Source organism: Mauremys mutica, chromosome 2, assembly GCF_020497125.1.
Source record: "Mauremys mutica isolate MM-2020 ecotype Southern chromosome 2, ASM2049712v1, whole genome shotgun sequence".
NCBI lineage: Eukaryota > Metazoa > Chordata > Testudines > Geoemydidae > Mauremys > Mauremys mutica.
In genome coordinates, this window is record NC_059073.1 from 241531783 (window position 1) to 241554102 (window position 22320).

General features: G+C 40.7%; 1 protein-coding gene across 2 annotated transcripts in view; it reads left to right on the forward strand.

Annotated features, from left to right (window-relative positions):
• DGKB (diacylglycerol kinase beta) overlaps positions 1-22320 on the forward strand; it is a 534249-nt gene that overhangs the window by 170258 nt on the left and 341671 nt on the right. For both annotated transcript variants that reach the window (XM_045008243.1, XM_045008242.1), the window contains 3 exons: positions 9916-10033; positions 15005-15093; positions 15175-15291. In XM_045008243.1, coding sequence (XP_044864178.1) covers positions 9916-10033; positions 15005-15093; positions 15175-15291 — 324 coding nt within the window. The remainder of the gene's footprint in view (positions 1-9915; positions 10034-15004; positions 15094-15174; positions 15292-22320) is intronic.

Consider the following 22320-nt stretch of genomic DNA (forward strand, 5'->3'; position numbering starts at 1 on the left):
AATGAGATTCATTCATGTCCCCATGCATCTAATGTATTATGCTATTACCACAGAGAATTTAAAAGATAAGTATTTTACCCTTTTTTGGTTAAATGTGAAATCAAGTGCTTTAGTCTGAGTTCAACCTGTTTGTGTGAAATGCCTCCTCTTGTGCTGTCTAACATGTTATTGTCGTCTGTTGTTTGAGCCCTACATATGTAGAACAGGAACTGGTTTTGGAACTCATACAATTCATTATAATATGTCTTGCCAAATTTGTTGTGAATTGTTTGGGGTCCATAGTATTGTGAGTGGTCCTTCTTAGATTGAAATGCAAAAATGCTCGTGGATGATACCCAACAATTTATGATTTTATAAGATTCTGCCCTTTTCTTTAATTAGAACTAAGATAAATTGTGTTTTTTATTTCAACCTTAAATGTGCAATTCATGGTTGAGAGGTCACAACTATCAATTGAGTTTTTAAAAGAATGAGGCATACATGGATTGTGTACCATTGCCAGGGCAAAATTCATTGGTTCTCACACATGCGATGCCCATGAGTCGTCTTGTCAGAGGGGTGTGTTCACCCTAACAGACAATAGGTGCCATTTCTATCACTGCTATCTCTTAGATTTACCACCAGAGGGAGTAGCTTCAATTCCTTCCTGGAGACTTTACCAGGAACTATTGGAAAAAATGTATGCACTGTCTGTTGTCAGTGCTGCCCACTTTCACCTGCACTAAGACCTCAGAGCCTTTTGCAAAGGAGCTTGCAGACATATTCCACTATTACAGCCTTGTCTCGGGAAGACTTTCCTTCTTGGGAGCCTTCTGCCAAGGCTTATGGTGTAGACATTGTTGTAGAACCAGGAGTAACTCTAGCTCATTCTCTGTGAATAAAATATACATTATGCATATTATATTTCTCCAAATTGTATCAACAGCTCACTTTTATTTGTACCATATTTGTACTGTGCATTAAAAAGTGTCTGTAGCTTTCCAAGCCATGCATACAGTAGAGGGCTGGCAGATACTGGCTTTGCAGCAAGCCTACCTATTTAAAAATGGTGTTGTAGTGGTGAATTTTGGGTGTGCCTTTGAGGGAGCAAAGCTCACAGAAGCAAGATTCCCTTCCTCCTGTGCTCCCCGGTCTATTATACACCTGTTTATTTTGCACTTGAACTGGCAGTTCTAAAGCCTGTAGCTCCCCTTCATGTCCTGAAAACGGTAGATGGTCCTGGGTCCAGCCTAATGAGAGTCTGTCTTCTTCTTTGAATAGTGTCCCTGTGGATGCTCCACTTGAGGTGCGCATGCGCCCCAGGTGCCTTCTATCAGCGATTTTCAGCAGCAGTGCCCATTCGATCCGTTCATGCTCCCTAGCTATTCTCATGCCTCATATGAACTGCGCTTGATTCCTTCTCGAGTATCCTGCTAGAGAAGGACCATTCGCAGTGCTCACAGATACCTGCTTATTTGTTATTCTTATAGTTTTATTTTATTTTATAATTAAGTCTTTAATCTTTTATTTCGTTCATATTGTATTTCTTTGTGGGTTAGTTTTTCCATTGATGGAAATTTTTGCCTCCCACATCCACCCTTCTCTACTGTTAGAAGAAGAAGACTGTTTTGTTTGGCGGAATGCTTAAGTCCCCAGGCTTCAAATGTTACCTCACTTGTCAGGAGTCCTTCCCAGTTAGTGACAGCCACTCAAGCTCTCTCAGAAGGTCGTTGCAGGTCAAATCTTGGAGATTATAACACCAGCCTACCTTCTGCCATGGAGACTGCTGAGAGGAAATGGAGGGAATCAAACACTGCTGATCACTGGATTCCCTGACAGTGCTGAGAACCCTGGAGACCTGTTGGCAGTAAACAGCTAAGGGTCCCAATGTGGCCACTGGGGAAGACCATAAGAGAATGGGGGAGGCATCCAGGACTGATTGTAACAATGAGCAGAGCAGGTTGAGTGCATCCTAGCTCTGAAGTGTCCCTCAAAGGAGCAGATTCAGATGAGGGTGGTCTACACAGATAATAATAAGACTACTGAACAGAAATCAGAGTCTGAAGAACTCTCATCTCACCACCCTCCTTCCCCATCCTTTTTCAGGGACCATCTCAAGAGGTTCTGTCCCTCCTCTGCTTAGAAGCTCTGGAACCAGTTCCCACTCAGTACAGAGGAAGACAATTTTCGTGCAATACTTCCTGGTTGCCAAAAACAAGGGCCAATTCAAGATCTCAGGATGCTGAATACCTTTATCAAGGTACAGAAATTCAAGATGGTAATACTCACAGCTGTTATTCCATCCCCAGATCTGGGAGACTATATCATGACCCTCAACCTTCAAGACATGTACTTTCTTGTTGTGGTAAATCCCTCTCACAAGATATTCCTATGCTTTGTCATAGGTCAGGACCCTATATCAATATTGAGTCCTCCCTGTTGGACTCTCTATCACACTCATTGTGTTTACAAGAGTTAGTTGGCCCAGTATGTACTACATAAATTGAAAAGATCCTCTTCCCTCTGTTCATAAACTGTCAGTGATGGAACTAATACAGAGCCCAGTGAATCTTTATCTTAGCAGTTGGTTTGTCTGGCCTCCAAAACACTATCCCCAAAGATCTCAGCAGACGCTTCACGCCCCAAGATCATGGGTGGGAACTTGACAGTTCTATCTCAGGCAGATAGTCCTTACCTGGGGTTTTCTGAACATAGACCTTTTCCCTGTTACTGTCAACTGGAAATGTGTGAAATTCTGCTTGAGGGGAGGTCTTGATCACCGTCCCTGTGGGACACGTTTCTCCTTTCTTGGTGTCCTATATAACTTTCCTCCAATGCCTGAAATCCTCGGGGTTCTAAAAAAAATTAGACTGGACATAGTCACTGTAATCTTAATCACTAACCTGGCTGAGACAGATGTGGTTTTTCCACCTATCTCCCAATGATGCCTATTCTTCCCACTAAGGATTTGGGGATTGTTTGTCACCTCAGTCCACTCTGACTCAGAAGATGGTATTTGGATGACTCATTGGTTTAGAACTCTCCTGTTCCAGAGAGGTTCAAGAAGTCCTGTTGAACAATAGAAAGAAACATACCTTCAGGAATGGAAAAGATTTTACCACTGGTACACTCACCATTACCTTTTTCCTGTTGACATGATGCTTTTGGAGATTCTAAGAATACCTTTTCACTCTAAAGCAAAGAGATCTCTTTTGAGTTCCATTAAAGTTCACCTAGGGGCCATTGCAGTATTTTGTTCTCTTGTGGAAGGTTTTTTGGTATTTGTTGACCCTGTAACTTCCAGATTCATCAAGTGTTATCCAACCTATTCCTGAATGTCAAAGAGCCCATTCCAACTTAGGACTTGAACTTAGTTCTTAATTCTTAGATGAAACTTCTCTTTGAGTTGTTAGTTACCTGCACCCTTTTAAACCTTTTCATGAAAACCACCTTTTTAGTGATAGTTACCTCTGCTTGAAGAGTTGGTGAATTAGTTGGATTTGATAGTGGATCTCTCTTATTTTGGCTTTTAGGGTAAGGTATCTCTGTGAACAGACTCCCACAGTTCTCACCCAAAGTCGTCTCAGACTTTTGTGTAAATTAGACAATTCATCTGCCAGTTTTCCACACTAAATATCTTTAGGGAATGCTGCCCTTTACACCTTAGGTGTCCTATTAATAGGACAGAACTAAACCTTTTCAAGATTCTCCAAGGCTTTTTGTGGACAAAGTTAAAGGGTTCACTCAGAAACTTTCTAATTGGGTTTCCGTCTGCATTTCTGCTGCTCGGCAGCTGCTAATGTGCTGTGTCCTCCTAGGATCATAACTCATGCTACCAGATCTCAGTCCATATCTGTTGCCCCAATGAAAGATGTTCCTAGCCGAGAAATCTGCAAAGCTGCTACATGGCCTTCAGATCATACCTTCTCAAAATGCAATGCTTTAGTGCATACCTCTAGAGCAGATCCTATCTTTGGTTCTACAGTTATGCAAACAGTTCTAGACCTGGTTCTGAAGCTTCCACCTCCTTCAGAGGGTAATGCTTGGAAGTCACCTTAAGTGGAGCATGAAGTTTTCTGAGGGGTGTCCCTAAGAGGGGTTTCACTACCCACCCTCCTTTCCCTCTGCTTTGGTGTCTCCTCTCCATGGGTTTGAGTGGTAGAGAAGGAACTGAGGCCAGTTCATCTATTGCAGCCCTATATATTTTTGATAAGGGGCATGAGGATAGCGAGAGTGCTTGCACAGGCTGAACAAGCACTGCTGCTGAAAATCTCCATTCGAAGATTCATGGGGCACATGTGCACCACAAGCAGAGCACCCATAGTATACCCATCTCAAAGAACTTCACAAGGTGAGTAACCTCTCCTTCCTTTTTCTCGTTATTAGTTGGGAGTAGGAAATGGGCACCTCTCCCACCCATCTCTTTGGCAGGCGAGGTTGATCCTGCCCTAACTGTAGCAGAATGACAAGGGGACCTCCCAGTTGTTGAAAAGTTTGTGGGGGAGGGGAGGCCTTCCCTGGAGAGAGAGTGTGTGTGTGTTTAAAAAGAGGAGTTCCTTGGCATGATAGACCCTTTCCTCCTAACTTTAGGCTGACAGACAGAGCGATTTGTCATGAAAAGCTCTGTCTTTAAGCTGTGTAGGTCATTTAAAAAACAAACAGAAAACCACACACTACCAAACAAACAACTGCAGGCAGCTAGGGAATAATCTGCCTACCATGTCCCTTCACATCATTTCTCTGTCTGGTTGCCAAAAAATTTGTCCATAGAACAGATAATAAGCAGAACATAATGCCCACTCTGGGACTATGTTATTACCTAGGAGGAAATACTCCCTCAGAATCATAAATAGCTTCTATTGCTGCATAGTGGGAAAGGCCCTACATAAGAACGGCCATACTGGGTCAGACCAAAGGTCCATCTAGCCAGTATCTTGTCTTCTGACAGTGGCCAATGTGAGGTGCCCCAGAGGGAATGAACAGAACAGGCAATCCTTTCCCAACTTCTGGCAAACTGAGGCTAGGGACACCCTCCTATCCCATCCTGACTAATAGCCATTAATGGGCCTATCCTCCATGAATGTATCTAGTTCTTTTTCGAACCCTGTTATAGTCTCAGCCTTCACAACATCCTCTGGCAAAAAGTTCCACAGGTTGCCTGTGCGTTGTGTGAAAAAATACTTCCTTTTGTTTGTTTTAAACCTGCTCCCTATTAATTTCATTTGGTGACCCCTATTTCTTGTGTTAAGAGAAGGAGTAAATAACACTTCCTTATTTACTTTTGCCACACCAGTCATGATTTTATAGACCTCTGTCATATCCCCTCCCCCCTTAGTTGTCTCTTTTCCAAGCTGGAAAGTCCCAATCTTACTAATCTCTCCTCATATGGAAGTGTTCCATACCCCTAATAATTTGTGTTGCCCTTTTCTGAACCTTTTCCAATTCCAATATATCTTTTGTGAGATGGGGTGACCACATCCATATGCACTATTCAAGTTATGGGCATACCATGGATTTATATAGAGGCAATACGATATTTTCTGTCTTATTATCTATTCCTATTCCCAACACTCTGTTGGCTTTTTTGACTGCTGCTGCACATTGAGTGGATGTTTTCAGAGAAGTATCCACAATGATGCCAAGATCTCTCTTGAGTGGTAACAGCTAATTTAGACCCCATCATTTTATATGTATAGTTGGGATTATGTTTTCCAATGTGCATTACTTTGCATTTATCAACGTTGAATTTTATCTGCCATTTTGTTGCTCAGTCACCCAGTTTTGAGAGACCCCTTTGTAGCTCTTTGCAGTCTGCTTTGGACTTAACTATCTTGAATAGTTTTCTATCATCTGCAGTGTTTGCCACCTCACTGTTTACCCTTTTTTCCAGATCATTTATGAATATGTTAGGGTGACCTGATGTCCTGATTTTATAGGCACAGTCCTGATATTTGGGGCTTTCTTATATAGGCACCTATTACCTCCCACCCTCTGTCCCAATTTTTCACACTTGCTGTCTGGTCACCCTAGAATATGTTGAATAGTACTGGTCCCAGTACAGACCCTTGGGGGACACCACTGTTTGCCTCTCTTCATTCTGAAAACTGAACATTTATTTCTACCCTTTGTTTCCTATCTTTTAACCAGTTACCAATCCATGAGAGGACCTTCCCTCTTATCCCATCACAGCTTACTTTGCTTAAGAGCCTTTGAGGGACCTTGTCAAAGGCTTTCTGAAAATCTAAGTACACTATATCCACTGGATCCCCCTTGTTCACATGATTGTTGACCCCCTCAAAGAATTCTAGTAGATTGGCGAGGCATGATTTCCTTTTACAAAAACCATGGTGACTCTTCCCAGACAAATTATGTTCATCTATGTGTCTGATAATTCTGAGGTGTTTATGTGCCAGCAGACAAAGAGGCAGCTCTTCGCCCTGCATAGAACCTATAAATTCAGTTTATAAACTGTAACCTTGCGCCTTGGTTCCTAATCAAAATCACAATTACTAATAAATATCTAAAAAACTAAAATAAATGAGCATTAACATAAAACTAGTCTAGGGTGTTATAGCAAGTGATTGTGTGCAACTTTTTTCATTTTTAGAGTTGGCTGTTCCTTGGTTTGTTGCTTATATATGGTCCATTTCTTCTGTCTTAAAATCAGTGACAAAGCTCCTATTAACGTCTGTGAAAGTAGGATCAGGACCATAGTCAGTCATGAGACTTGGTGTGAGTGAAAAAATGTTACTGTTACGGTTGTGTGCTAACGTCTGTGTATGCCATATGGAGGATTCATTTTAAGTGTATTATAATGAACTGAGGAAGAAATTTGTATTGAAGCTGCCCTGGTTTGAGATCTTCTAAATGACTATTTGTTGTTAAATTCTGTTTCAGGATATGGAAGTAAAATGACTGAATGTCACTCAATGCACTATGTGTCAGTAATGTGGATTTTATTTATATTTAAAGTCTTACACTGAGGGGGTTTGTTTCATATTGTGTGGGCTTTCCCCCCCAGGCAGTTTTAAAATCTGCAGTACTTTATTGCTGATTTTTGGCAGTGCACAAGAGCAAAAATTTAATTTGCTATTTTCTAAAAGTGCATTGTGTTTATGTAATGGATTTCTGCATCAGTTGCAGCCTGTAACACAGTTAAGTGTTTTAATTGGCAGAACACCCACATCAAGACTTGTTTGTTTTTCTGATAAGGAAAATGCCAGCTAAGTTAGTCCATATGTTCTGTTCAAATAAGAAGAGGCACATTCACATGGAATGGGCAATCTTAAAATTGAAAAAAGTAAAATGAAACTAATGTGAAACAAAAAATGTATTTATGGGTTATAATTTTATGTTAACTTTAATACAGAGTAAATTTTCTTTTTGAGAAAAAAGATCAGTTTGGATTTTAGGTGCTTTTTAGCTTAATACTGTATATATTGACAACATTAATATGTCTTAGAATGAAAGTGTGTAAAGTTTGTAATTATTTATCTCAGAAAACATTTACATAATCTTTATTTTCCAGTGCTAGTCACTCTGTTAGAAGACTTGAAATGTATTCAGTACAGTAAAATTTAACAATATTAAAAAATGTGTTGAGTGGGGTATTAAGATAAGGGTTAAAATTATGGAGCTCTATCTAATAAAACATACTGTGTACAGCTGCCAGTCCTGAAGAACCTCAACAGGACTCTGGGACTCCACAGCTGCAGAATCTATTTCTGATTCTTCAGGGAATATTGGAAAACCTCCATACTCTTTGTCAGCCTTAAAGTCCAATATTAGGCATCTTTCTTGCTCCCTCTACAGAAAGGAGGCCCTGACACACAGGGTCTGATCCTGAAGTGTCTCGATAGGCAAAAATATTCCCACTAATTTCAACTTCTGTGGACTTTAGTTAATGTAGGTATTTTGTAGAAATCATTCAAAGTTGTGTCTAAGTAGGGTTTGGCTTTGGACCAGATATAGAAATTCTTATTTCACTAATTTACTATTCTTTATTACAAAGACATTGTTATCTTCATGATGTTGAATAAATCCTCAGGGACTTTGACTCAGTGACAAATAACTTGAGTTTAAAGAATAGAACAATACTATGGTTTTCAGAATTTAACTAGTAACTCTAATGTGTAAATTCTAATAGAGCTACATGACATTTGAGTTGCATTATGTCCTTTGAATTACGCTGACAGTACTGTGACTGAGGCCTCACACAGCACATTCAAAATCAGGGCTGTTACATAGCGTTGTGAAACCCATTTTTATGGTCTTTGATATCATAAATCAATTACTGGGTAAGAACCAGCCATACTCATAGCTATTTTTTTTTCATGTCCAACAAATATATTGAGGGATGATCTTCATTTACTTTACTTTTTCATAACATTTCTGCATGTGTCAAAACACAACAGAGTGGAAAGTGCTTCAGCAGTATTGGCCAAGTTCAGTTGCATCCTGCAACACCAGGTCTGAATTTGGCCCAGTGTGTTGTTGTATATTTTAGTCAGGTATATGGTATTGTTGGGCTACACCTTCTTTGGGTTTGGTTGTAAAGCTAGGATGAAAATTGGAGCAATTCAGAAATATTGGGCAGAGTTTTGCCTTTTGTTGCACACACAAGTAAAATTTCTGGGTCACCTGAATGTTCATTTGTCCAGACCCTGCATTTTCAATCAGAAATTATGTATTCCTTATATAATTGTAATCTTGGTTAGAATGTCTAATAAAGAAATGGCCAGGACACTCACAGCAATATAGGAACACACAGAACACAAAAATCAAAGAACAAAAATTTAAAAAATTCCTGCTGTTTGTATTTAACTGACAGAGATTCACTACTTTTATTATGTTACATGCTGTGTTACTTATAAATACAGATTGACATCTAGTGTCTCAAAAAAGAATGTAAGGTAGTTTTAATAAGGCTGTTGGTATATGTTAGGTGAGTCTCAGTTGCTTATTAAAACAAGTTTAATAGTTACTAATTTTAGAAAAATAAAGAAGCCTGTGAACACACCAGCCAAAGAACCTGGGATCTACACAAACAATTACAAACTATAATTAGCAACCATGAAAGTAGCACAAAGCAAACATTTTTAAAAAAACCAGCTACAATATCAAAAAAACCCAAATCCTCAGTGATAGTGTTTGAATGTTTTGTAAATGGGAGCTTATATTGATTAAAACGGAGAAGAAATCTTTTAAACATTCATGTTTTCATTCACTTTTTAAACATAAGTGTAATCTACACTAGGATATTTTAGGTCTATCCCCATCTAGTGGCTGGTCCACACAAGATTTATGAGTCTGCTACTGCTTCCAGCTGGAGGATTTATTCCTTTGGATCAAGTACTAGGGGCTCGTTCTTTTAGTGCTGAAAGTCCGGGATATAAATCCCACTGTAGCCCCAATCGAGATTGGTTCTTTGATAGACAGAAGGATGTGGATTCATAGGAAGTAGGGCCAGAAGGGACCATTATGATCATTGTCTGACCTCTTGCTTAACACAAACCATATGATTTCCACAGACAGTATGTTTTACACCCTGAAGGCCCGTAAAGCCAATCTGTTGAAATTTTAACAATTCTGTAGCTGTTAAGCTGGAGCAATATATATTTTAGAACTAACTCCCATCTAGTTAAATAGTTGCCTTATTACATCTATAAACGGGAATCTGTTGCAGTCTTAACTACTGGTGTCTACCTTTCTTCATGGCTTTGGAAATGCATGGACATCCATGAGCTTCTGATGAATCTATTATCACATCAGTTTCTGTATATTTAGAAGGATTATGTTGTGATCTGGTGTGAAGTAATAAATGAAGTAACAGCTTGTCTTTTTTGTTCTTGAGTCAATCTCCAATTTTTATTGGCACTTATATATTTCACTGTGTATTTCATTAAATGAAATCTGTTTCTTTTATGTCCTGTGCAGAATGTGAAGGATGATGGGCAGCATGTATGGAGACTGAAACACTTTAACAAGCCTGCCTACTGTAATCTTTGCTTGAACATGTTAATAGGAGTAGGCAAGCAGGGTCTCTGCTGTTCCTGTGAGTATATGTATTTCAGTGAGCATTCTCTAGTACTGCTGCTTACTAAGTGTTACATTCACAGTAGATCTACTAGATCCTCTGTATCCATGCTCCTGCTGCCATATTGATTATTTTTCCTGTATTTTACACTTGACTGTTTGAACCAGTTTTAAATTCTTCAAACAGTGAGACTTTCAAAACCTCCTTTGAGAGCATATTCTGTATTACAATGACCTCAGTATTAGGGCATTTCCTCTTATATTATGCGTAAATGTACCTTGGCTTAATTTCTTCCTGTACATCCTGGTTGTGGTGTGACCTTAAATATTTCTTCTCCTTCTCTGGTATTTCTCCCTTTAAATAATTGTAAATAGTTATGTTATTCATATTCTTCCTTAGTCATCAACTAGCCCAGGTACTGTATAGCCATATTTAGTTATTCTAATCTTCCTCATAATTCATTCTATCTACCATTTTGGGGCCTGATTTTCAAAGTACCAGGTTCCTAGGACTGGCAATCAATTTACATAGGTGCTATGATTTCCTGTACAATCATAAATAGGGTTGCCAACTTTCTAATCGCACAAAACTGCACACACTTGTCCTGCCCCTGGCCCTACATCCTGCCCTGCCAGCCACACACTCCATTCACTCCATCCCCTCCTCCCTCAGTTGCTCACTTTCCTCAACCCTCACTAACTTTCACCAGGCTGGGGTAGCGGGTTGGAGTCTGGGAGGGAGTCAGGGCTCTCGCTGGGGGTGCAGGCTCCGGTGTGGGGCCAGAAATTAAAAGTTCAAGCTGCAAGAGGGGTCTCTGGGCTGCGGCAGGGGGGTTGGGGTGTGTGTGCTGGCTTGGGGCTGGGGATGAGGGGTTTGTGGTGTAGGGAGGGAATGCATTCTCAGTGAGGTTGGAGTGAGGGAGAGGGTGTGGGCTCCAGATGGGGGTGTGGGTTCTGGGGTGGGGCCAGGGATGAGGGGTTTGGGTGCAGAAGAGGGCTCAGGGATGAGACGGGGTTGGGGTGAGGGGTGGGGTGCTGGGTGCAGGCTCCAGGAGAGAGTTTGGGTGCAGAAGGGGGCTCAGGGATGGGACAGGGGGGAGGGGTGCAGGAAGGGGTGCTGGGTGCCTTCAGTCCTTCAGTAGCCAGTATTTTCTCCCTGTGAAGGTACTTACACACTGTAATCAAATCACCTTTTAGTATTCTTTTTTGATAAATTAATCAGATTGGGCTCTTTAAATCTGTCACTGTAAAACATTTTCTCCTTCTCTTGAGTTAAAAGTAGCCCATCAAAGGTATATTGACATATCTTCTGAGCAAGTAGTTGTACTGATGAACTTGAGACTACCAATTGTCAATAAAGGTGGCAGAATCAGACATTTACCTTTTTCAGTGGCGAACGCTGTCCCATTTAGGAAATGAATCCTGTATATATTGGTTTTCACATCAAATAATCAAATTCATTGGAGTAAAATAGCCCTTTTTATTCCAAACATTTTAAACAAATAGCAATCTAGCAACTGCCTTTTCCAGGGCATGACTGCTGACTACTCTGCAGTCTCCTTTTCTGCTCCTGGGCTTTATTACAGGCTCCTCCTGTTCTCATCCAGCTGAGCCTCATCTAATTAATACCTGCTCCCTGACTTCTCCTCCAGGTCCAGCCAGGGCAGTTAATTGGTCCAACTAGCCACCTTAATCCTTCAGGCCTTGTGTGGGGTGGACAGACCATCACAGGGACGAGGAACGTCTGGCCTTTGGGTCTGCCATTGAGGAATAGGAAGGGAGGGGGCATGGTCCTGTCCAAGTCTGGACAGATCACAAGAATTTGGAACAGCTACAGACAACCCGATGACTCAACCAATTTCAGATTGGCTGTGTTTTTTCTTCTCTTGATTTGACTTTTTATGGTTACACACTGTCCAGGGACTACAAGCAAGGAAGGTGGACATCTTGTCTCGGAAGGACGAGTACCATTAAGCAGAGGAGGAAGCTCTCACCACCATCCTTAAATGCTCCCACTTTGTCTGTGGGGGCATCAGTGACATCTGACAACCACTATCCTAATTCTGCTCCCAGGTGATCCATTTGTGGCCCTAGTCTGTCAGACTCTAAGAAACACTGGTGTGTCCTCGGATTCAAGCTTCCACCTGCAACACAACCTCCTCTATTATAGGGATTGCTTCTTGATTACTGGCAGGAATTTCTCCACCTTTTCGGCACTGAGCCCTTCACCTCAACAGCCTACCACCTGCAGACAAATGGCCAAACTGAAAGAGTCAAGCAGACCTTGGAGCAGTACTGTCACTGTTTTTAGAATTTCCATCAGGATGATTAGCTTCCACTGCTGTGGTTCTCATGCAACAATTCAACCTACGCTTCACCTCAACAGACTATATTCTTTGTGAATTCTGGTTTTCGTCCCTAGTTTCATCCGGACCTACCAGATGGCTGCGCAGTCCCAGCAGCCACAGACCCAGGCCTTCAGCTTCAATGAATATACAGTACGAAGAATTCAAAGAGCACTTACTTGCATCTAAAGAATCTCATCATATTATGCCAGCCAAAAGCAACAAGCCATCTCTCAACTTGCCATAGGGGTTAAAGGTTGGACTCTTGTCCCAAATTTGAGAACAGACCGCCCTTCCACCAAGCTCGACCACCAATACCTGGATCCTTTTCAGATTATTGAACAAATAAACCCAGTGCCCTTTAAGCTTCATATCTCAGAATCCATCAAGATTCACTCTGTCTTTCATGTTTCCCTCTGCAAGCTGTTTGTTAACAACCCCTTCCCTGACTGGGTAGACCCTCCTTCACTCCCCGTAATAGTCCAGGGGCAGAAAGAATACGAAATCCATCAGGTCCTTGATTCCTGATGGGTCAGAGGGAAGCTCCAGTATCTGATAGACTGGAAGGGGTACCGGGCCAGAGGAAAATGTTCACACTCCCATTCTCTTCTGAGAATTTCACCAAAGATATTCTGACAAGCCAAGGCTGAGGGCCCCTAGCAGGAGCCCTCAGGGTATGAGCTGGGGGAGGTAATGTCAGGAACTCAACTGGCTCCAGACACAGTCTCCTGGCAACACAATTTGCATGTCTGGGCCCAATAAGCTCTCACTAAGTGACTGTGCTCCCTGGTTGGACAGAAGAGCCAGACATCATTTAAGCCTTGTAGCAACAGTAGCACATCAGCTGCTCAATATGTTCTACGCCTGCAGTTGTGTCATATCTGCTTCCTGTACCTGTCTTTGTGCCAACCCAGGCCTGTTTGCACCTCAGCCCTAGCCTCTACCTTCCTCCGAACCCTGACTCTTGGCTCCAATCACTGGCTTGTCTCCTGGCCACAATTCCATTTCTGTTCTGACTCTTGTCTCCTGACCATGACTCCAGTTCCACCTTCCAACTCTCTTCTGACAACTAGGCCTGGCTCCTGTTCTGACCACCAGGTCAGACTGCCTACATCCCAGCATATGGCAGGTATATTCTATTCTGTTGTAAATATCATTCATCATTCATTCATGCCCGTCACCCCAACCGGGGTATGGGCCGCCAACCACAGATCTCCAGTAGTATGAAAATAGGACTTTCCCTGTCTAGAAAATAAAACTTCCTTGGAAAAGAAGAGTGCTCCTGTTCGTAAACTTCCTCATTTGCATTTACCATGACTGTCTCTTTTTGTTGCGATATCCTTCTCTTTTCTTTACTTGCTATGTTGCTTGACACTGAATTGATCATTTTTCAGTAGTGATCATTTTTTAGGGAACTTAAGGGTTCCTTTCAGTTTCTTCAAGTAAGCAAGTAGGAAGGGGCCTGACTTTTTTTCTTACGAAACCACTCCTACACTTCCATATCTTCCTGAAACCTCCTCCATTCCTTCTACCTAATAAATGACTCCCCTCCCACATATTTTTGAAGCATTGCTATAGATTGCACTTTTTTTTTTAAAATTGTGTAGGGGGAGAAAAACAACAGCTAGAGAACTGCAGGGGGCCCCACCATCTCTCCATGGCACAATCAACAATGTTACTCCCTGCAGTTTGTCTGATTAATGGCTGCACCTCCCACTGGGTCTGTGTAGTAGGTGCAAGCAAGGTGTTTAGAAGTGCTTTGTGCTTAATTGCTGTCAAGGCCAAAAGCATGAGACTTATCTGATGCAGGCAGACATTCATCCTTAGCTTTAAATAGTTGAATCTATTCAATGCTGTCATTATAAGCACTAGCATTATTTCCTCATCAACGCACAGTGATGCACTAAAGTTAACTATTCAGTCATCACAGAAATATGAGAGTAGAGCTTTATAATTGAAGTCAGGGGAGCTTTGCATCATAAACTGGCACTTTTATATTCCCCCATTATAGTTAGTGTGATCTTTATAGACAAGGTTTGTCAATAAAGACAAGTATGTAAAACTGATGGTAGTGGATTTAGAAAAGGAAGCTTCTCTGTATAGGAATAGCGTTATGGCAAGCAAGAGTTGAACTTTGGATGATTATATGAAATGCATGACAACAATAGCTATCTGGAAATGAACTAATCAACCATTTAAGATTTATAAATCAATAGAGAGAATAACATAAACTCATTGGCTTTTATTTTCATGCTTACCAGCTGCTCTCTTGCCTATAGTTTGTAAAATATAGATTTCTTCCTACTAGCAAATGACACCAAACCATTTGGCAGTCATCAATTTGTCTTTAATATTATTGTCATTTGGGAATTATTGTGAAAAATTTTAGTGAGGACTGATTTAATTAAGCATTTCCTGCTGTGCCATGATAGAGCATTCTTGGATTTTTCACTTGCGTAATATTTCCTGTACTAATTGGCCTTTTGTATTGTATGGAAAAAACAGCCTACTTTGAGTTTTTATTGACTGATTGGATTGATTAAGTAGTAGTAGATATGAAACCGAGTTCTACTAATGTCATTTTTTTTCATAGAAATGTAGTCAGAAACAGCATTAACTCAGTCTTAACATGCTTCTCTTTTCAGTTTGCAAATACACAGTCCATGAACGCTGCGTCTCAAGAGCACCTGCCTCTTGTATCAAAACATATGTGAAGTCCAAAAAGAACACTGATGTAAGTCTGTAGTAGCGTTTACTTTGGCATGTAGCTGTTAAATTTGGCACTCCTACCTACGCCTACACTTTTCTTTCATAGGTAATGCACCACTACTGGGTAGAAGGAAACTGTCCTACAAAATGTGATAAGTGTCACAAAAATATAAAATGTTACCAAGGCCTGACTGGACTTCATTGTGTTTGGTGTCAGATCACAGTGAGTACCTACAGTGAAAACATTAGCACTGATAAGGTAGGCTGAAAACACTGCAGCTTCCTTTTACAGACACCTAATGCAAAAGGTCTCTTTCAATTTTACAATCAGTTATGGTCAGTGTGCACATAAGATTGATATGTTCGGAATACTTATGAGCATCTTTCGGTGGCATAGCCTAAACACACTGAAACATATTATTTTCTCTGTGCCAATATGTGAATCTGTTAAACTTAATGAGAGCTGTACACATGTTTCTCAGAAGAACAGAATTCATTATAGTGCTTCCGTCTATATTTTATAGAAAGATCATAAATGTTTTTCATTGTGGATAAAAGTAAAAGGCAAGATCTCTGTGAAGTTAGGGCAAAAACCACACCCTATGTTGCACTATGGAATAGAGGTAATTAATTGCATCTTGGCCCCTGAATAAACAGCAGAGCAAAATGTTTTCATACTTGTAAAATTTGTAAAAATAGAGGGCCAGGAAATCCATGCACCAAATCCAGTCTTCCTCTAGCTAATGTGTATTCAGCAGCAACTGTATGGACATTCACGGAACGCTGACTTTGTTGATGGACAGGGCTGTCCTTACCCATATGCAAAGTACGCAGCTGCATAGGGTACCAGGAAATTTGGGCCATCAGATTTCCTGGTGCTTCGTGCTCCTGCGTGCTGCTCCAGCCCCTGCTCCACCCCGCCCCTTTCGCGCCTCTTCCCGTCCCTGCTTCTCCCCAGCCCCGCCCCCATTCCCCTGAGCTCTGCAGCATGGCCGGGCCTGCACTCACTGGCAGTGGGAAGTGCAGACCCGGCCCCAGCTGTGCCGCCGGTTAGTGCTGAGGGGTAGTTCCTCCCTGCCCCCCAAGCCAGCCTCCCCTACCCCCCCATGGGGGGCGGGGCTGTGTAGGGCCCCAGAATAGCTAGGGACGGCCCTGTTGGTGGGCTCTTTATGGTAGAAGAAACAAATCCAGCATCTCTACTCCCAGTCACTGTGCTTTCAGGATTTGAATCTAAATGTGGAAAAAGTCAGTACTCTGTTTGTTTGTTTGTTTATTTATTTATTTATTTATTATTTTAATTCTGAAAGATTAAACAATTGTTCAGTCTTCTAAAGAATATCATTGGACAATCACTTGTGACTATGTGGGTAATTTAAGATGCACTTTTTAAACATAGGACTAGTATAAACTTTGAAACATCATAGAAGAAAATAGGTCCAAATTATTTTCAATTATATATGTTAGGACTACAGCTCTAGCAATATTTCAGGGAGGAAAAATATATAGCCCAGATTGCCATCAAGATTTGGGTAGTTTGGTTTGAGAGTAAAACACCTAAGTCAAATTTTTCAATCTGAGTAACTAACTAAAATTGGGCAATTATAATCTGCATTTAGGGGCCTAAATAAGAGTGGTATGATATTTTCAGAAGTGATGAACATCTAAAACTCCCACTGAAGTGAAAGGAAGCTGCAAATGCCCTGTACCTGTGAAAATCATACTCGTATTAATTAGGTACTTAAATATAGACTTGGAGCCAGATTTTAAAAGGTATTTAGGCACTTAGGAGGTTTTATCTAAAGCTCCTAGGTGCCTCGGTCCTATTGCAATTAAGAGCCTAGGTGCTTTCGAAAATTCCTCAGGTGCCTAGATGCATCTCTAGGTGCCTAAGTGCATTTTAAAATCTGACCCTTGGATCCTTAAATTAAGACCTCCGAATTTGAAAATGTTAGCCCTGGGGTTTCCATATCTGTCATCCATGATTCTCTCTATCTGCCAATATTTTAAGGATTTACATGTGTTTTTTTTCTGAAAATAACGTGCTTTGTTTTGAAATTCAGTGTATTCATCTTTTCAACTTACTTCTAGGATTTCAGGTGCAAATTAGAGACGGTCCATTAGTAAAATACCTACTACAGTTGAACCCGGTTATGTTGCCGGCCTAGGGGTTTGCCAAAAAGCGTCGAGATAACCAATGATCGAGATAAACGAAAACCAATATGGCGGCAATATATTAACATGTGCTTGAAATTTCTTTATGTACATGATGTGCGTTAATAAATAAGATGAAGCGATCGGCATGCTATAAAAATGTACATACATGTTTGCTAACAACAAAAGGCATATGTGCACCAACTAACAGCAGAGATTTACCAGTATACAATACAAACCACCGTCGATTCTCGATACAAACCTTTATTATATTCTCCAACATTGCAAACACAAAGATCGCTCACAAAATCACAAAATCACAAAAAACGTGCGGGGTGTAGTTCGTTTTTACAAAAAGCTAACCAGTGTCAAAATTAAATTCGCGAGTCATTTCACTCTGACACAGCTCTGAAAAGTATCGTACACGCGGTTACTATGGTTTCTTTACAAAGTCTAAAATGCTTTGTTGCTTTTTGCCTTTAACAGTCTGCTTGAAAACAAATGCTTCAATATTATTTATGCTGTCTAAAACAGTTTCATCTCCTACAAAAGAACCATACCATCGAATTTTCTGTAGCATTTCTACCACCTCACCAGCTGAGGGAATTAGTTCCAAATCTTCGTCCGCATCTTCTTCATCTTCTTTGTCATTGCCGCATGCAGATGTGCTTGCCTGTGCTGACTGCACACTTGATACAATGTCTTCATCGGTGATCACGCCATCAGTAACGACGTCTTTGTCGATTTCTATGTAATCTCGGAATTCCTGGACAGTGATGGCTAACTCCTGTGCCTCCTCTTCCAAGATAGCATCTGTAAGGCTTGATTTTCCCGCCACTTCCGCGAGTTCTTCTGCGGCTGCACGGCACTGTGCCTGAAACTCATCATCGGAAATATCCTGAATGACGCAGTGCCTCCAGCAGTTTGAGATTGTTTCCTTCTTCACGTCATTCCAGGCTGATCTCAGGAAGTTCATTGCATCTAGAAGGGAAGGGGTGTACTGTGCCTTCTTTTCATCATGGAGCAGGTATTGGCGCATCAACATTTTCCTGTAGTACACCTTAAGCACTTGGATTATCCCCTGGTCCATTGGTTGGAGCTTACTCGTTGTGTTAGGTGGGAGGTAAAAGATCTTAATGGCCTTGAGACCAGGAACATCCGGATGAGCTCTACAGTTGTCCACGATCAGTGCCACCTTCCTTTTCTCTGCTTGGAACTTCCTGTCCCACTTTTTCACCCATGCACTGAATAGATCTCCTGTGATCCAGGCGCTTGGCTGGCCATCGTAATCACATTGGAGAACTTTGGTCTGCTTAAAGCATCTGGGATTCTTGGACTTTCCTATAACGTAGAGCGGGAGTTTTTGGCTTCCATCCATGTTAGCAGCAACTAGCACTGTAAGTCGGTCCTTCGACTTTTTTCCACCGTGACAAGCCTCCCCACGAAACGCCATAGTCTTGTCTGGAAAGCATTTCCAAAACACCCCAGTTTCATCAGCATTAAAAATGTTCCGAGTCTCATAGGTATCCAAAATTGTGCGCATTTGAGTCTTCAGCCATGAATCCACTTGTTCTTGTTGAACCGCAGCGCTCTCTCCACAAATTGCTTTGAAGACAATGTTGTGCCTCTTTTTGAAACGATCCAGCCACCCCTGACTTGCTTTAAAGTCAGGGTGTCCTAGCTTTGCAGCAAGGATGTCCGCCTTCTCCATCAGCAAGGGAAGGTTTGACGGGAAGGTTTGTTGCTCACGTATTTGTGAACCATTGAAACAGTGCATCGTCGACATCTTTGTGCTCAGCCACTCTAAGTTTTTTTCTTGCTGGATCAAAGACAGACTTCTCGTACATTTGCTTTATCACGTCGGCCTTCTTTTTCCATCCTGAAATGGTGTTTGCTGGAATGCCATGCTGACGACTAAGGTCTGCCGGTTTTGTTCCTTTTTCTATCTGCAGTATGATTTCATACTTTTTCTCTATTGACTGATTGTCCAGTTTTCTCTTAACACCTCCAGACATTTTTAGAAGGGAAAAAATAAACAGAATAGCTACAGCATGTTATCCTTCAGACAAGATCAACAAGAGTGAGTGAACTGGCATGGGAGTGAACGACCATACGGACCATGATCACGTGCTACGTGAACTCAGCACATGCGCAGTGAACCAAGTACGATCATTTTTATTTATATACTAATATATAAGACACACGATTGGTCATGGGGATCGAGATAACGGACGTTAAGTGGCAAATTTGGCCCTCTTTTGTGCTCGAGATATTAGGGTACGACGACATAAAAGAACTGACATAACCGATGAGAAAATGCTAAGACAAAGAGAGAATTTGGCGGTTCCACTTCTAAAACGTCGACTTAATACGATTGGCAAGTTAACCGAGGTCGAGATAAATGGGTTCGACTGTAGTTTTACCAACCTTTACAAATATTTCTGCTTCATTTTTATACCACTTCTCGTATAATATTCATTTCCCTTGTAATTCCAGTTCAGAGCCCTTTTAAACCCTTTCTCCTTCCATAACTATCACTGTAGGTATAGAAACCTGCTGAAATGCCTTAAAGCTACCAACTTAAAACCAAAGCAAAACCGATATATTTGTAACAGACACACAAGTGACTATTGAATGGTCATATTGAAGATATTAAAACTGTCACCACTCTTTGCAATCATATCTTTTCACCTGCTTATATACAGCATTCCTGCTGCTTGTTGATGATATATTTAGTTGCAGTGTGAGCAGTTGTCAGATTCAGAATTGCCTTGTAAAACCTATCTTGCATCCATTTAAAATGTGTGCCTTTTTTAATAAATGAAGAAACAGAGAAACACACAGAGAGAAATAATTTGGCATTGTGTAATAATGCTCTTTAACAAGCACTGCATTTTAGCAAGCCAGTGTTGCTGTATGTTTTGTTTTGCAACTCTGTTAGCTACACTGAATCTCTCTCTTTTGGCCTGATTCTTAGCAGGCAATAGGTTAAAAGGTGTCTTGAATCACCTCTCGTGCTTTTATAGCAAAACATCCATGGAGAAGCAAGAGTTCCTATCTCTGTTCCAGTAGCTGAGTGATTATTTCAATGTATTTCTGTTTTTTCTTCAGCTTTTAAAAGTGATGGGGCCATGGCCCCCTGCCTGATCCCCTCCCTATGCCACCATTCTGGCATCCCTGTGCTGGGAGGAAGAATATGGTTGTCTGTCTCTGCATGGATCTCCAGATTTCACTACAGCTTCTGGGGTTTCTCTGCAGTTAGAGGTCCACATCCCCTCCAAGTGGCAGCAAACTCTTCCCCCACAGGGGTTGCTAGTTCAGAAATTTCATGACATTCACCTTGAATTTTTCTAAACAAGTTTTCCCCTCTTGTGGGTTTCTCTTCAGGATGGAGATACAATACGTCTTTTAGTATTTTGTAATATTGATTGTAATAGGGCTTTTTTTCTTTTAGTTTTATTTTTGGAGGTAGCAAGAGTAAAGATGTGTGGATTAATTCCTATAAGATAAGAGCCATTTTAGACATCAGTTCTACCTCCAAACCAAATCACACACTTTTCAGAGTTTCAGTATGAGTTTAGCTAATGAGACCTCCTTCCCTGGGCTACTGGTTTGCTCTTTGTGACTCTTCCTAACTCCCTGTCCAGCTGTGTCCTGCCTTACAACTGGTCTTCTTTTCAAGGCTTCTTCACAGACCTCCAGACTTTCCTTCCTCTTCCCTAAGGGAAGTCATTCTACTTCAGGCTACTCCACAAATTCTTGGCTTTCACTACAGTTCCTCATTTCCACATCTCCTAGGCATCCACTTGCGAGATAAGTAATGTAAACTAGCTAGCTTTGTGGACATGGCGCTATTGCAGGGGGAGGATACAAAAATGTTAATAAAACAATTATTTTTTTAATATGAGGTGCTTAGTATATTACTTTACTATCTCACTATGTTGTTTTCATTAGCTATAGCATGCACATCTTCAGCTATTCCTTTTATTTCCTATACCTCACTTCTCTTGTCAAAGATCAGCAGAGACTAATAAGATTAAGCTATTTTTTCAGAGATAAGTTTGCATGCCACTGAGTAGCAGAGCTGCTAATTATCACCAAGTGTGCGAAGATACTTTTATTTGATGTTACATGGCCTAGTGTGCATTAATTATGGTACAAGTAGCCTTACCACTGAGGCAGGGAATTAGCATGACAAATGCTTTAGATTACAGGGCTACCAAAATACCCTCACAATAAGGCTTTAATACTCAGAGTAAATCCAAACTCATTAACTTTTATTTTCCGTTGCTAAGTAACTGCCTTAAAAGGTAACTTTGCAGTATAAATGAATACGGACAAGACTAATACTGGGTGTCATTCTCTTCAAAATTCAGAAATATTATGTCTACATTATACTGTGCTTTTATCAAAAATGTGTTACTGGTAAAGTGTATATATCACCTACTGAATTGATTATATTGTAAGTTTGATACAGTTAATGCCAACATGGATAAATCATCTAAAGAAAAATGAATCGCTCACTGGAAAAATATGATTTATAGGAGCAACTGTTGAACTACATATTTTACATCACCTGCTGAATGAAATATCACCTATTGAGCTAGATGCTGTATGCTACCTATTAAACCACTTAATATATAAATTAGATATATTTCCTAAAGTTTTAGATGCTTAGTACACCAGGGTACCCTCTATAAATTAAAATATACATAGCGGGTAATAAAACGCATCAATTTGGAATCATGCTCTTACGTGACGTGCACACACTATCTGACAGACTTAATATGCAGTATATTAAATCAATGTAGCGATAATAAACTACACCAAATTCCACACTATAAAGTGGTGTTTTTATTGTGATTGTCTGCTGATATTGTAAACCATGAAAATGAAACTTGAGTGGATTGCATCTGTCTCTATAAACAGAGATAACATTATAGCTTTGTATTGTGTTTGGATGCGTATATTTAAAATATGCTGTTTAGGGAAATTTGAATTAAGTTAAATTCTAGGGCACCAATAAGAAACCTAGACTTCTATCTAATTCAAACTATTTTTTCCAACAGTTTATATCACTAATTGTATTTCTTAATATTTT